Source organism: Megalobrama amblycephala, linkage group LG8 (assembly GCF_018812025.1).
Source record: "Megalobrama amblycephala isolate DHTTF-2021 linkage group LG8, ASM1881202v1, whole genome shotgun sequence".
NCBI classification, from domain to species: domain Eukaryota; kingdom Metazoa; phylum Chordata; class Actinopteri; order Cypriniformes; family Xenocyprididae; genus Megalobrama; species Megalobrama amblycephala.
In genome coordinates this window covers 17,875,334-17,889,289 of record NC_063051.1, presented here as the reverse complement: position 1 = coordinate 17,889,289, position 13,956 = coordinate 17,875,334, and the positions used below count along the sequence as shown (strand labels likewise).

The 13,956-nt window shown below is 36.2% G+C and overlaps 1 protein-coding gene across 4 annotated transcripts in view; it reads left to right on the top strand.

Moving 5' to 3' along the window:
• tmem131 (transmembrane protein 131) overlaps window positions 1-13,956 on the top strand; it is a 41,008-nt gene that overhangs the window by 25,995 nt on the left and 1,057 nt on the right. For 2 of the 4 annotated variants that reach the window (XM_048199758.1, XM_048199761.1), the window contains 22 exons: window positions 1,101-1,187; window positions 1,565-1,717; window positions 1,901-1,976; window positions 2,064-2,178; window positions 2,269-2,407; window positions 2,570-2,679; window positions 6,020-6,092; window positions 6,269-6,420; window positions 6,504-6,646; window positions 6,771-6,954; window positions 7,141-7,326; window positions 8,113-8,268; window positions 8,381-8,835; window positions 8,969-9,153; window positions 9,271-9,407; window positions 11,448-11,569; window positions 11,662-11,817; window positions 11,918-12,074; window positions 12,184-12,299; window positions 12,465-12,552; window positions 12,650-12,753; window positions 12,863-13,005. In XM_048199758.1, the coding sequence (XP_048055715.1) occupies window positions 1,101-1,187; window positions 1,565-1,717; window positions 1,901-1,976; window positions 2,064-2,178; window positions 2,269-2,407; window positions 2,570-2,679; window positions 6,020-6,092; window positions 6,269-6,420; window positions 6,504-6,646; window positions 6,771-6,954; window positions 7,141-7,326; window positions 8,113-8,268; window positions 8,381-8,835; window positions 8,969-9,153; window positions 9,271-9,407; window positions 11,448-11,569; window positions 11,662-11,817; window positions 11,918-12,074; window positions 12,184-12,299; window positions 12,465-12,552; window positions 12,650-12,753; window positions 12,863-13,005 (3,237 nt within the window). The remainder of the gene's footprint in view (window positions 1-1,100; window positions 1,188-1,564; window positions 1,718-1,900; window positions 1,977-2,063; window positions 2,179-2,268; window positions 2,408-2,569; window positions 2,680-6,019; window positions 6,093-6,268; window positions 6,421-6,503; window positions 6,647-6,770; window positions 6,955-7,140; window positions 7,327-8,112; window positions 8,269-8,380; window positions 8,836-8,968; window positions 9,154-9,270; window positions 9,408-11,447; window positions 11,570-11,661; window positions 11,818-11,917; window positions 12,075-12,183; window positions 12,300-12,464; window positions 12,553-12,649; window positions 12,754-12,862; window positions 13,006-13,956) is intronic. The other 2 variants (XM_048199759.1, XM_048199760.1) reach the window with 2 other exon arrangements.

The window sequence follows — 13,956 nt, the reverse complement described above, 5'->3', positions numbered from 1 at the left end:
ACAAATTAAGCGCGCACTCTCTCTCTCTCTCTCTCTCTCTATATATATATATATATATATATATATATATATATATATATATATATAATATAATATAATATAATATAATATAATATAATATAATATAATATATATACACATATACACACACACACACACACACAGTGTACAGACATCCCTCCCTGCAAAACTTGATGTAGTTGAGTGTGACGAAAAAAAGAGGCGAGGGAGTCATTGAATCACAAAAACACAAAATTGTCAAAAGGTCTGTTTTGTCTTGTAAGCACAGGCTAAAATGAGTTATAAAGTCTTACATTAACATAAAGAGTTGTGAGAAAATAGGATGTGTGTCACATCAGTGTCATGTGCGTTAGGTCTTAAAGTGACAGCAGCCTAATAAACCTGCTGCTGTCTGTCATTAATGTTAATCAAACAACAAAAGAAAAGAGAAAATCACTCTTTTAGCTTTAATAAGGATTGATCTATATTTATAATTTATACAGTGAAGATTATGTGTTTGATTATTCAATTTCTGTATATTTCCTACCTGTTAGACCTACTTGAAAATCTTAAAGCACTGTTTACAAGGTTACATGAGTCAGAAACAACAAAAACAACAACTTTTTATGCATTTTGGCAGGGCAAGTAAAAATCTCACCCAGCCCGACTGGACCAGTAGGGAAAAAAAACTTGGCATTGAGCGCTGATATATTAAAGGCACAGCTAAATGTGAAGATTGTTTTAAGTTCACTTAAATTAAAAGATGTTGTATTCTTCAATTAAATGTTAAAATTGTTACTTGAATTCATTTATAATGCGAACTAGATTTTTTTTCACATAAATCTTGCCAGATTAAGCTGTCTTGAAAACATTTTGCCAGATTGAGCGGTCTTGAAAACTTTTTTTGGTGTGTATATTATACTGGGCCCGGCCACTGATGTTAGCGGTTCCTGGTTTTGTAAGGTAGCAAAATGTGCAGAACAATTTCATATCAAGCTCCTGTACCTGTTCTTGCACACTATAGGTAGAAAAGTGGCATATCTTTAACAACACAATGGCAACCATTGAGCATATCTCAAGTTTGTATGTGTCTCTTTCAGATATTGACTATCCCTGTAAAGGCTCTCATAGCGGTTGGAACATTAAGCTGTTCACCCAAACAAATCATTCTTCCACCTTCATTCCCGGTAAGTCTTAAAAATCATCATCAAAAATTATTTTATGTAAATTCTCAGTGTTCTTCTCAAAATCATAGTCATATACTTTTGTCTCTGTATTTTTTTTTTTTTTTTTTTTTTGCAATTTGTTCAAAAGTACCTGTTCATTGAGATCTCAATGTAATAAAGACACTTCTATTGTACATGTAATGTGAGCATGTGATTCATGCCTGCTTTTAGCCCCAGGCACTGTTTGAACACCACTCCCTGTGTCCAGTGCCATGTGCTAACATGACCTGTTTTGCAAACCACTGTTATTTTTACAAGACAAGAGACCATTCATTAGGTTTTATACCATTTCCAAGTGATTTTCATCAGCTGTTTTTCCCCCTGTGTTTTCTATGTAGGGAAAAGTAGTTCATCAAAGTTTCAGCATACAGAGTTCATTCTCACAGAAAGTAAGGCTTCAGCAAATTCGCTCTCTCACGGAGGACGTCCGCTTTTACTTCAAACGACTTCGCAATAACAAAGTGGAGTTGGAACCCAGACGAAAGTCCAAGGTGCCAGGCCCAATTACAACACTATAACGCTATACTAAATCTACCCTGACTTAAATGCACCTCCCCACAGTTTGCTCAGTTTACTTTGTGCTATAACTACAATAATACAATGTAGAATAATTTTGGATGAATCCGATGCTTTATATCTTAAGAATTTACTTTTGTTTTTTACTCCTTTTCCAGATAGCAAACATTTATTTTGATGCCAGCTTGCAGTGTGGTGATCACTGTTATGTGGGATTACCGTTTGTATTGAAATGTACGCTTTCTTTCTGCACGTCTTTTCTTCAAAAATTAGTTGTTTTTGTATGTTTTCATTGAATATTTCTCCTATGTGTTTCTGCAGCGGAGTCCAGGCCCCATGGTTTGGTTATGCAGGAGGACATGTGGGATGCTGATGTAGATCTACACCAGCGGCTCCTGAAAAGATGGCGAGAGCTCAAAGAGCAATCAGGCCTTGAGTAAGTCTGATACATCTTGCTTTAAACCAGATTTAGATAACCATACAGTAAATGTATTGTATTTTTGATGTGATTCTCTTGTTTGTGAAGGATTGAAGCTTTCTTTGAAGTGAACACAGATCTGCAGAAGAATGTGCAGGCCAAAATCTCAGCGCGGCTCACATGGCCCTCACTGGTCAACTCATCACAACAGATCCATTTTCCTCTTACAAACACCAACAGCTCATCAGTGAGTGTATTCGCACACCAGTCATTTACAAAACTCTACACATCCCCCTCCCTTGTGTGTCTTTTTATTAAATATCTTTGTATTCATTTGTTTTAGCCACCAATGAGTAAGTCCACTATAGTACTTTCACTCAAGTCAAATACACTGAACTTGTCTTTTAAGGAAGAAGAAGTGATTCTAGAAAACCCAGCCGATGTCCCGGTCTACGTCCAGGTTCTTCCTCTGGCTCTGTACCCAAATCCTTCAGTGTTCACAGGCAAACTTGCTGACAGGTAAGGCAATTCTTATGCACTAAACCAGGGGTGCTGATACTATAGACCAGAGGTGGAAAGTAAAAGTATTGCTACATAATAAATAATTTAGTTGAGTACAAGTTAAAGTACTGAGAAATAATATGACTCAAGTAAAAATAAATAAGTAGTTTGCTGAAAAACTACTCAAGTTACTACTTTAGAAGGCACTTTAGTATTATTTTTTTTCTATTTTTAACCAAAATGAGGTGATGTGAGCATTATAGAGTCCTAAACACTCTCATGTAATGTCAGTTTCATTCATACTGAAAGCCCTCCAACTGACTTTATATAGTGATTTTTGGAGAAAAACATGGTATTAATCTCATAAATTGTTTGATAAGCAAAAATGCTGTACTACCTATCCCTGTTGCCAGGAGCGATTGTTTTATAATTAATTTTGAAAAGTAAGTCCACGTAAGATCATTTAAATGTTATTTTAAGATGGGGAAAGGCAGAGAAGGGTAAGTGAGAGGTTTGTTTAAAGAAATGAGGGATTAAAACAGTATGAACAGGAAGGTGTCAGTAAAAAAATAAAGTGGGGTACAGGTTAACATGTTAAATAAAAAAAATTACAATTTAAAATCAGAATATAAACATAGCTCACTTACATTTACTAAAATAATGAAACATTAGCAATACTGATTCAAATTTTTTTGTAGCAAGGCCAGTGAAATTTTTGGCAGGGCAAGTAAATATCCGAACTAATAGGAAAAATCCTCAAGTATGATATTATATGAAAACAAAATATAGCTTGCTAAATTAAATTGAAAAAAAGAATAAATAAATCTCCAGATAATATTTTACTTTGTATTAAATGTGGTGGAAATTCACCTATAAGATTAAAGTCAGGCCACTCAGTAGTAAAATTATCAAACCAAATTTATTTCTGAAAATCCAAATTCAGAGTAGTCTTTCTTAAAACCAAAACATACCTTAGAGAGCTACAAAATGAGCTCTAAGCAAAACAGAGTATTTAAAGTATGTAAAATTTTAAGTCACACATTAATTTTTCATTGAACAAAGACTTTCAAAATTGATTGGATAAACAAATGAACATATTGTCATAAGGCCTCCTACTTCCTTTTATCGTATATGTACATTTTCCACTTCACCTTCATCCACCTTGGTCTTTCTCAACATCCGATAATACGCCCACCTGACGTATGTATCTTATCTGACTCCCTAAAACTCTTCCCAATCCAACTGACCTTGACTGCAGAAAGAAATCATTGTTTCCAAGTTGCCTCTCACAGCTTTTGTAGATTAGCTTTGAAACATCAGAGAGAGAGAAAAACATAACATACAGTTTTTCACCAAGTGTATGACAGAGAGTGGCCCAATGTTCAGTAATAAAATGTAAAAGGTAGTATTTATATATATATATATATATATATCTAGAAAATATGTTTTCAATACATGCTATGGTTACACACATATCTATATGCCAAAAAACAAATGACATTTTCTCATGAATGAAAGTTATGTAAAGGAATCTTTGCAACTTATGTAAGATTAACTAAATTGATCATGTATAAGCAGTAGCATTGATTGAATACACATAAGAAAATAATATTTCTTTTGCATAGATAAATTATGTATTTTTTTTTTTTTTACTAATAGAGTAGTGTTAGATGTGTAAACCTGAGGAGAAACATTTGTCAAATGTATTTGTAGCTGACCAGTCTTTAGAAACCAGAATTGAAAGAACAATATGTACAGTAAATGTACATGGAAGACATTTTTATTACACTTTATTATTTTGTATTCTTCTGAAACTTTCTATGGACTTAAAAAAACATAATACGGTGGCAAGAAAAAGTATGTGAACCACTTGCAGAATCTGTGAAAATGTGAATATATTTTTTATTTAGTACTGTCCTGAGTAAGATATTGTACATTAAAAGATGTTTACATTTAGTTCATAAGACAAAAAAATAGCTGAATTTATAAATTTGACCCCATTCATAAGTATGTGAACCACTGATTCTTAATACTGTGTGTGGTTACCTGGATGATCTACAACTTTTGTTTTTTTTGTTTTGTGATGGTTGTTCATGAGTCTCTTGTTTGTCCTGAGCAGTTAAACTGAGCTCTGTTCTTCAGAAAATTCCTCAAGGTCCTGCAGATTCATCAGTTTTCAAGCATTTTTTTTGCATATTTGAACCCTTTACAGCAGTGACTGAATGATTTTGAGATCCGTCTTTTCACACTGAGGACAATTGAGGGACTCAAACACAACTGTTAAAAAAGGTTCAAACATTCACTGATGCTCCAGAAGGAAACACGATGCGTTAAGAGCCAAGGGGTGAAAACTTTTGAATTCAAATATCAAGGTAAATTGTACTTCATTTTTCTTCCGGGAAACATGCAAGTATCTTCTGTTGTTTCTGAAGGGCAGTACTAAATGAAAAACAATTATATTTAAACAAAATAAGAAAAATTTTGACATCTTCATCCTGTTCAAAAGTTTTCACCCCTCGACTCTTAATGCGTCGTGTTTCCTTCTGGAGCATCAGTGAATAATTGAACCTTTTTTAATAGTTGAGTTTGAGTCCCTCAGTTGTCCTCAGTGTGAAAAGACAGATCTCAAAATCATTCAGTCACTGCTGTAAAGGGTTCAAATATGCAAAAAATGCTTGAAATCTGAAGAATCTGCAGGACCTGGAGGATCATCCAGGTAACCACACACAGTAAACAATCAGTGGTTCACATACTTATGAATGGAGTTATTTTAATAAATTCAGCTATTTTTTTGTCTTGTGAACTAAATGTAAACATCTTTTATGTAAAATATCTTACTCAGGACAGTACTAAATAAAAAAAATAACATGCATTTTGTATGATCTCTCTTATTTTATTAAAATTATTCACATTTTCACAGATTCTGCAAGTGGTTCACATACTTTTTCTTGCCACTGTATATCTAAATAAATTCAAAATCACATTATGGCATAGGGTGATTTATGAAATCACAAAGGCTGCTGTTTATTATTAATAATAAAAAATTGTACATCAATTTACTAATTATTTTTATAGTCATTGAATTGGTCAAAAACAGTGGTAATGTGGCCTATGAAATCTCAAGTGGAAGAAGGCATTTTTTAAAACTTTGTCCACTTTAAATGCACTCACCTACAAAATCAGCGAAATAACTAAAATGATTCATTCTTTCCAAATAGAGCTAGTAATCTGGAGAAAAATCCTGTATTTTTCATATCAAAATATGAAAAACAAAATATTGCAATGTCAGTTCTTTTGCAATATTGTGCAGCACTAAAACTGATTTCATCTGATGTTTCTTTCCTGTTGTTCCTTAAAGGTTTCCTTTAGGAAAGTTGTCCAACATCAACATTGACACAAATACACTGGAATTCCAGGTCCATAAAAATTATGTAAGTAACAAAGACTTATTGTGACCATGTAGTGACATTTCATTGTATAATTGAATCAGTTTAACTTAATTCTTCTACATTGTAAAATTCCTTTCATGATATCCACCCAAATCAAGAATTGCTGCACAGTGGTAGTGGTGTGTCTCTGGTGCTAATGATTTCTGTACATTTCTCAGTCTTCAGTGTTGAAGAGTTCCACAGGTTTTGTTGAAGGTTTGACTCGGCCCTACATATACAACGTGCTCCTTATGCCCGGGGAAGTAAAGTCCTTCAATGTGAGGTTCAGACCCATTACCAATCACAGTGTCTCTTCTCTGCTAGTCGTCAGGTAAGTTTAGTGTGCAAAATGAGCACTGAAAATAAAATGTTATGAGAGTGCTGTTGCACATTACCCTTGTCATCTTTGCACAGGAACAACCTGACAATAGTAGACCTGATCATGGTTCATGGTCAAGGCACCACAGAGAGTCTGAGACTAGCTGGTAAAGCCCCAGGTCTCGGCAGCTCTCTTAGGTTTAAACTTACTGAGGCATTCCTCAAAGACTGTTCAGATGGTGAGTGTCAAAATTAAATAAAAATTCTGATGTTTTCGTTGTTAACAGATAGTTTGATATTTTATACCTTTCTATTCACTTACTTATTATACTGATTGAATGTGTGTTTTCCGAATTCTTTAAGTTAAAGCCAAGGAACCAAACTTCACTCTTCGAAGGACTTTCAGGCTGGAGAACACAGGGCTTCTCCCGATTCACATTCGATCTATGGAGATCAGTGGCAACGCATGTGAGGGTTATGGCTTCAAAGTTCTCAACTGTGAAGAATTTGCACTCAAACCAAACACTTCAAAAGACCTCGTCATACTGTGAGTGTTTTTTTTATGGCTACCCTTTTTTAACAAAAAGTAAACATTGTGTTAATAATGTCTTTAAAACATAGGTACTTGCTAAAATGTGATTTTCATTCTCATTTATGCCTTATTTTAGAGAGTTTGATCATAAATAGCAGTTGAACAAAGGTGATTAACTCTTGTCTATATTGTGATGTGCAGGTTTACACCAGATTTCACATCATCCAGAGTGATCCGGGAGCTGAAGTTGGTGACTGCGGGGGGCTCAGTGTTTGCGTTTGTACTGAATGCATCATTGCCATATCACATGTTGGCAGTGTGTGCTGAAACCCTTCCCCGACCCAACTGGGAGCTGGAGCTCTACATCATCGTCTCCCTCATTATGAGGTCTGATTTCTCATATTTGGTCACCTGATTGCTAAGTCTAAACTCATACTCATAAAGTCTTATAAACATTACACAACACAAACTAAGCCTTTGTTCACACTGCACAAAATTCTGATTTGTTTTTTTACAATTCTGATTTTTAGAATTAATTGTCCACTGCTTTTTTGCAGTTTTATAGGGTTTCTTTCTTTGGGATAAAAAAAAAACCCAAACAAAAAAATCGTACTCTACCATTCAAAAGTTTGGGGTCAGTAAGATTATTTTTTTTTTTTTTTTTTTTTTTTTTTTTTTTTATGATCACCAAGACAGCAGTTATTTTATTTTCAGCATCCATTAATCCAGTCTTCAGTGGCACATCATCTTTCAGAAATCATTCTAATATACTGATTTGATGCTCAAGAAACATTTCTTATTATCAATGTTGAAAACAGTTGTTCTGCTAATTTTGTTTTCAGGTTTATTCAATGAAAAAGTAATGTAAACTATTAATACTTAACTATTAATTTCCCAAACTTTTGAAAAGTAGAGTATTGGAGTTGGTTAGGCCTAAAATTCAAGTATGAATAAAGTATGAAACACTGACATTCATTTTTGGCATGTTAAAGTATTTTTTGCTATAGGTAGGCCTATGTATATTATGTAAATTGAGCGTTGTGTTTTTAGTGTATTAGTATGATCTTTCTAATTCTGTTTAATGTATAATAATTCTATATATTTTAACATGTGGGATTAATAAAGTACTTGTCTCTTTATCTGTAAATGAATAACAGTGTGATATTTCTCTAGCTCTATGTTCCTGCTGGTCATCGCTACTGCCTATCTGGAGGCCCAGGGAATATGGGAGCCTTTCAAACGACGGCTGTCTGTGGAATCCAACTCTCCCATGGAGACTGGAAAACCTTTTGATCTCAGGGAAATTGTACGAATTCAAAGTGATCCTAAGTGAGTGAGGAATTTTTTTAATTTATAAAAAAGCAATGTCATTTTTGTTTCTCTCTGATTTACTCTGCATCTTTTTATCTGAGTTTTACGAAATACAATTAATCTGTTGCAGCTTGAATGATTTTGCCGACTCAAACCAGAACTCGACAAGAGGAATGTACGGGTCAACCGTTGGTGGGCGGGCTGGGGGTCGGCAGGGTGGTCCACACTCCACTTCCAACAGCAATGGTGTTCTGCCAGACAGCAAGCCCAGATCTGGTTCAGGCCGCTCTGGATCTATGCAATCTTCTTCAACCTTTCCGCTCAATAAAGATAGTGGCCAAGGACTCAATCAGTTGACTAACCGAAAGGCCCGGAGTTCCAAACAACAGCAGCAGGGCTCGGGCCTCCTGGAGGACCTCCCGAGCTCAACACCCTCACAGTCCAACAGCACAAGGGCCAACAGTACAGAAGATCAGGATTACAGCCGACTCCTGGTAGCCATGGATAAAGATCTTGACAGGCCTGAGTCTTCTGCCAATAGTGTGTCTTTAGAACACAATTCACAACAGTTCTCACAAAACAAAGGTAATATATAACAATATAGATCTATAACAGAATAGATTTACATTCAACTTACTGTGCCAGGTGTTTGTCCGAGAGTTCAGTGTAATTTGCAAAATGCACAGTATAACTTCTGCACAATTTACTTGTTTTTCAGTGCTTGAATCAAAAGGGAAAGTGAAAAATAAAACAAAAGCTCTTAAGAAGAAAGAGGAGAAAGAGAGGAAAACAAAGGGAAAGGCTCAAGGAGAAGAATTAAAAGAACCACTGGCAGACAATGATGACAGCTCTTCTACTACCACAGAGACCTCTAACCCAGACATGGAGGCCAATATTAAAGAGGTACATACACGAGACATACTAGACCAACCAGAGCACTTAAAAAAACAAACAAAAAAAAACTTGCTTTTAGTTGCTTTTTAGATGCACTTTTTGACTACGATTTGTCTTATTAACCAGGAGCCAGTGAAGATGAAAGGAAAAACACTGTCATTGGACAGTGGAAAAGAAAGAGAAGAAATTACTCCCTTCCCTACTAAACCAAAAACTAAGAAACAACCAACCACAAAGAAGGAGAACCAAGTTGAAAAATCCAGGTTTGTTGAAATTGCGTTCAAGATAGGTGTATGGGGATTTGGAGGGAACAATTTCTGGGATATTTTATATAATTTGCAGGCGTCCAGGAGACTATCAATTTGCCAGACTCACTGAACTTCTGGGAGAGGTGGGATGTCTGCAGAAGCTGCTGGGTGCGATGTTAGATGAATATGTGCTGCACGCAATCCTCTAAATAACACAACAATGACAGCAGTGAGAAAAGTGCGGTTAAGAAATCGCTGATCATAGCAACGTGGCTAAGCTTGCACCAGCTCTGCAGTTTGGCACTCCAGTCAAGTCTTGTTAATTTATATTAGGGGTGTAAGAAAATATCGATACACATCAATATTGCGATGTTTGGTGATACTGTATCGATTCTCAAAAAACTGTATCGATATATATATATATATATATATATATATATATATATATATATATATATATATATATATATATATATATATATTTATTTATTTATTTACATCCAAGATTCATGACTTTGTGTTTGGTTTAACTCCAACCGCTAGTCACTAGATGGCAGTGTTATCTCAGAACATAAAACTGACGCGGAGAAGAGCAAGGCGCGTGAGTCACTGGCGTTAGCATTAGCAAACCCAGCTCACAAGATGATAGAATTATTCTGGCTTCCGCCGCGAGCTCATGTGGACTCATTTTGGCTTCAACTAAAGAAACCACATGGAGATCAACAAGAGTCATGTTATTTGCAAAATAGGCCATGTTAAAATCCAGTACTCGGGAAAGGCATTGAATCTGAGAGCTCACTTAACATCCTGACGCCATCCACGCTGCGTTTCAATAGAATATGTAATATGTACTGCACGCTTTCCTCTCAATAACAAAATAAACACACAATAAAAATGACAGCAGAAAGAAAGCATCTGATCATAGCGATGTGGATATATATTTGCGCCAGCTGTGTTCAGCACTTCAGTGAAGGCATGTTTATTTAAATAGCACTTTAAACAAAAGACTGCTTTAAAGCAAGCAGCTTTACAGTATCAAATATGAAAAAGTCATGCGGTCATGGAACGGACTATGATGACTTTCTGTTGTTAAATAATTTAGAAATTAAAAACTGCTATTCTATGAACCTTTAAAACATACACCTAAATAATCCTGCACTTAATCCTTTACTTAGATTGCACAAATTAGTGATTTGTGATATAAATGCAAATAATAGTCTTGATTAAATAAAATAAAGTTTATTTGTCAGGTTTTTTGCATATGGTGGTGTGTTCTTTATGACAGTTTTTTCTAAAATTAGATCCTCTTTCTTATAAAACATTAAATAAAACAATATATTGCCTTTCTTACAGTATCGCAATATATCACAATATATCGTATCGTAACCCCTGTATCGTGAAACGTGCCGTGTCTCCAGATTCTTGGCAATACACAGCCCTAATTTATATAGCGCTTTAATACAAATTACTTCAAAGCTGTATTAAACAGAGAGAAAAAAAAAACAGTTTCACTATGTCAGTGTCAGTGTTGTAAAGTTGTACTTAAATTTTAGGAATCAGAATTTCAATTACAATTAAAGCTTCAAATTCAACTATAAAGCATCTTTCCAGTGTATTCACAGTGCAAGCTATCCATGTCAAATAAGGTGGAGCCTATTTACCCACTATCATGACCAATGGCGGTTCATAGGTGTTTAACAGCCAGATTTTCCTTGATGTTTACACAATGGTTGAGCCGAAACGGACTCCAAACAAGCTAAATTTTGTCCTGATTTTGTTCAAAATGGCAGCACACCCATTTGTTCTTTGATTTCCCTTGAAGTATATCAGGGCCTTTAGAGGAAGGGGCCAGAGGTTTTATTTGAGGAACCCGAGGTTCCGTTAGTGGGGCAGAAATAAAACACTTCATCTTTTAGGCCTTGAAGTTTCCAGTGAGCCTTTTACCTGTAACTTAGAATACTGATTATAAATATATATTGTTTTGCATCAAACTTGCACAATCTCTGTTATTACTCAAATCAGTTTAATATCATTGTCTTAATTTTTTCTACACAGCTCTCTAGAACTCCCTTACGTTACACCCCTGGAAAAACAGGATAAGCAGCGCAAGACCTTCACCAAAACCCTTGCCAATACAGGAATTCACAGCTTCTCCAAACCACGAGCTCTGGGCAAACGTACGTGTCAAATTTCAGCTTTTCCACACAACTTTTGAATCACTGTTAACTGTATAAACCATTTGGAAATAATTTTACTGTGTCTGTCCTAGTAGTCAGTGGGAAGATGGGTGATGACCGGCTATCTCCACTTGGAAAGTTTGTATCCAATGGCTCCATGTCGGAGCTGGGTCATAGCAGTGGATCAGAAGGAGAGAAAGAGTCCCCCCCACCAGAATGGGATGTTCCTCTCAACAAAACTGGCAATCGTAAGTAATGAGTAGTATAACCTGGGCTTGTTTGTGAGTCAGCTTGCTATTTTGTGTTCTTATATTCCAAAATTTAAATATTTGTCTCATGTCTTATCAGCAGCAGACAGTCTTCAGCAGATATCTATGCAGACCATGCATGCAGACCCCTTCCTGAAAGGACCCAGTTCTCTCATCTCCAGAACCTGTTCCCCACCCCCAACCTCCCCCAGCCTGGTGCCTCGTGGAAGCTACAGCAGCGTGCTCCACACCACCAGGTAACTTCAACTGGCGTGTGCTTTAAAGTGCACATACTACTAGAACTCATTTGGGTAACTGCCTTCAAGGCATCCCTGAGTGACGTATTCTTCTTGTATATTTTTATAGCGAGGCTACTTTAAAGAAGGCTCCAGGGAATAAGCTCACCAAGTCGGCCTCTTTGCCTGGTCAAAATGGAAATCCAACTTTTGCAGCTGTGGCTGCTGGCTATGACAAAAGCCCTGGTGAGTGTGTCTATTAAATATGATGATTATGGTTCAACTTTAATGTAGTTGCGCACCAATCAGGAAATTTGAGGCCGATACCATTAACAGATTTATTTTTAAAGTGCCCCTTGCAACACATTTATACGTAAATGTTATACAAGTGGTGTGCTCTTGTTTTCACAGGTGGCAGTGGCTCAGCTAGTAAAGCTGACAGTCTGGGGAAGGTGACACTGTCTCACATGACATCAGTGGAGAGTGATGGATCTGACAGGTGCAGTCCCTTCTTAATGAAACATTGCTTAATCATCTTCCCCATCTGATTTTACAAGTGTATTTATAATGTCATTGTGCATTTTTTTTTTTTTAAGCTCTGGACTGTGGAGCCCAATAGACACCACCAGCAGCCCCAGTTTTGGTCCAGTTAATGCTTTCTCTGCTTTTGGACCCAACAACCCACTTAACCTCTCTGGAGGTATGCAAAAACCAATTTACATTTTAAATTCTAATTTTAAAATAAAATGCTTAAATCAAGTTTGCAATGCCACTGTATCCAATTTTTATGTTTATTCTCTCTCTATTAGTTTTCAGAGGCATGACCGTTCCCAAGAGTTCAGAGCCCCAGCAGAGTTGGCCTGATTACACTCCAGTGTCCCCATCCATCTGGGAGACTGAGCCTAGTAATTCCTGGGCTACCAGCACTGGATCCCCAGCAACTCCAACAACTGTAAGATATCTCTTTCTTGTCAGCTTGTCTCATTCAGATGGACACCTTTGAATCCCTTAAGGGCTTTTCACACTGTGCTTAACCCTGGGTTATCGTCCTTCAAAACACAGCTTTTAACCCCGGGTAAAAGAAAGTTAGTATCAGGGATCAGGGTTAGCACTGTGTTTTTGCAGTGTTAACCTCTCATTGCCGTGCCAACATTGTACAGTGTGAAACGGAGCGGTGTTAGAATGTTAAGACTAGATGCTTAGCAACCGACAACCAATCATGTACTCATAATAACGTGCTTTGGACAGTCACGGAAACACCGCGTGTTGTATAAACGGTAGTTTCAGCATTTGAGGGGAAAAATGTAAAACGGCGTCAGAAAACGCGACATCTGCAGTGAAGATATGCAAATAAGGACGTTTAGGAATGTACAGTGTGAAATGTCAGTTTAGAAATATCCAGGATTAAGTGTTAACCCGGGTGAAGTATAAGCAGTGTGAAACATGAAGCAAGAAAACCCAAGATTCCGTTTACCTGGGGTTTACAATAACCCAGGGTTAACTATTTCAAGTGTGAAAAGCCCTTTAGAGAACATTTAAAACTACAATCATGTATATTGAAATCTCAGTGACGCTGCATTTTTTGATATCAAGGTTATTTTCAGATGAATATTGAGCCATTATATACTACACTATTTTAAAAGTTTGGGGTCATAAAGATTTTCAAAGGAATTCGATTTCAAGTAAATGCTGTAATCAGTTTCCACAAGAATATAAAGCAGCACAACCATTTTTAACATGGATAAGAAATGTTTCTTGAGCAGCAAATCGTACATCCCCAAACTTTTGAACGGTAGTGTGTGTATATATAGCAATAAGCCAGATGCTTAACATGTTTCAGATTTCCCGTGGCTGTATATAAATGTAGCTTTGCAGGTTATGACATGATAGTCTTTCTCTTTCT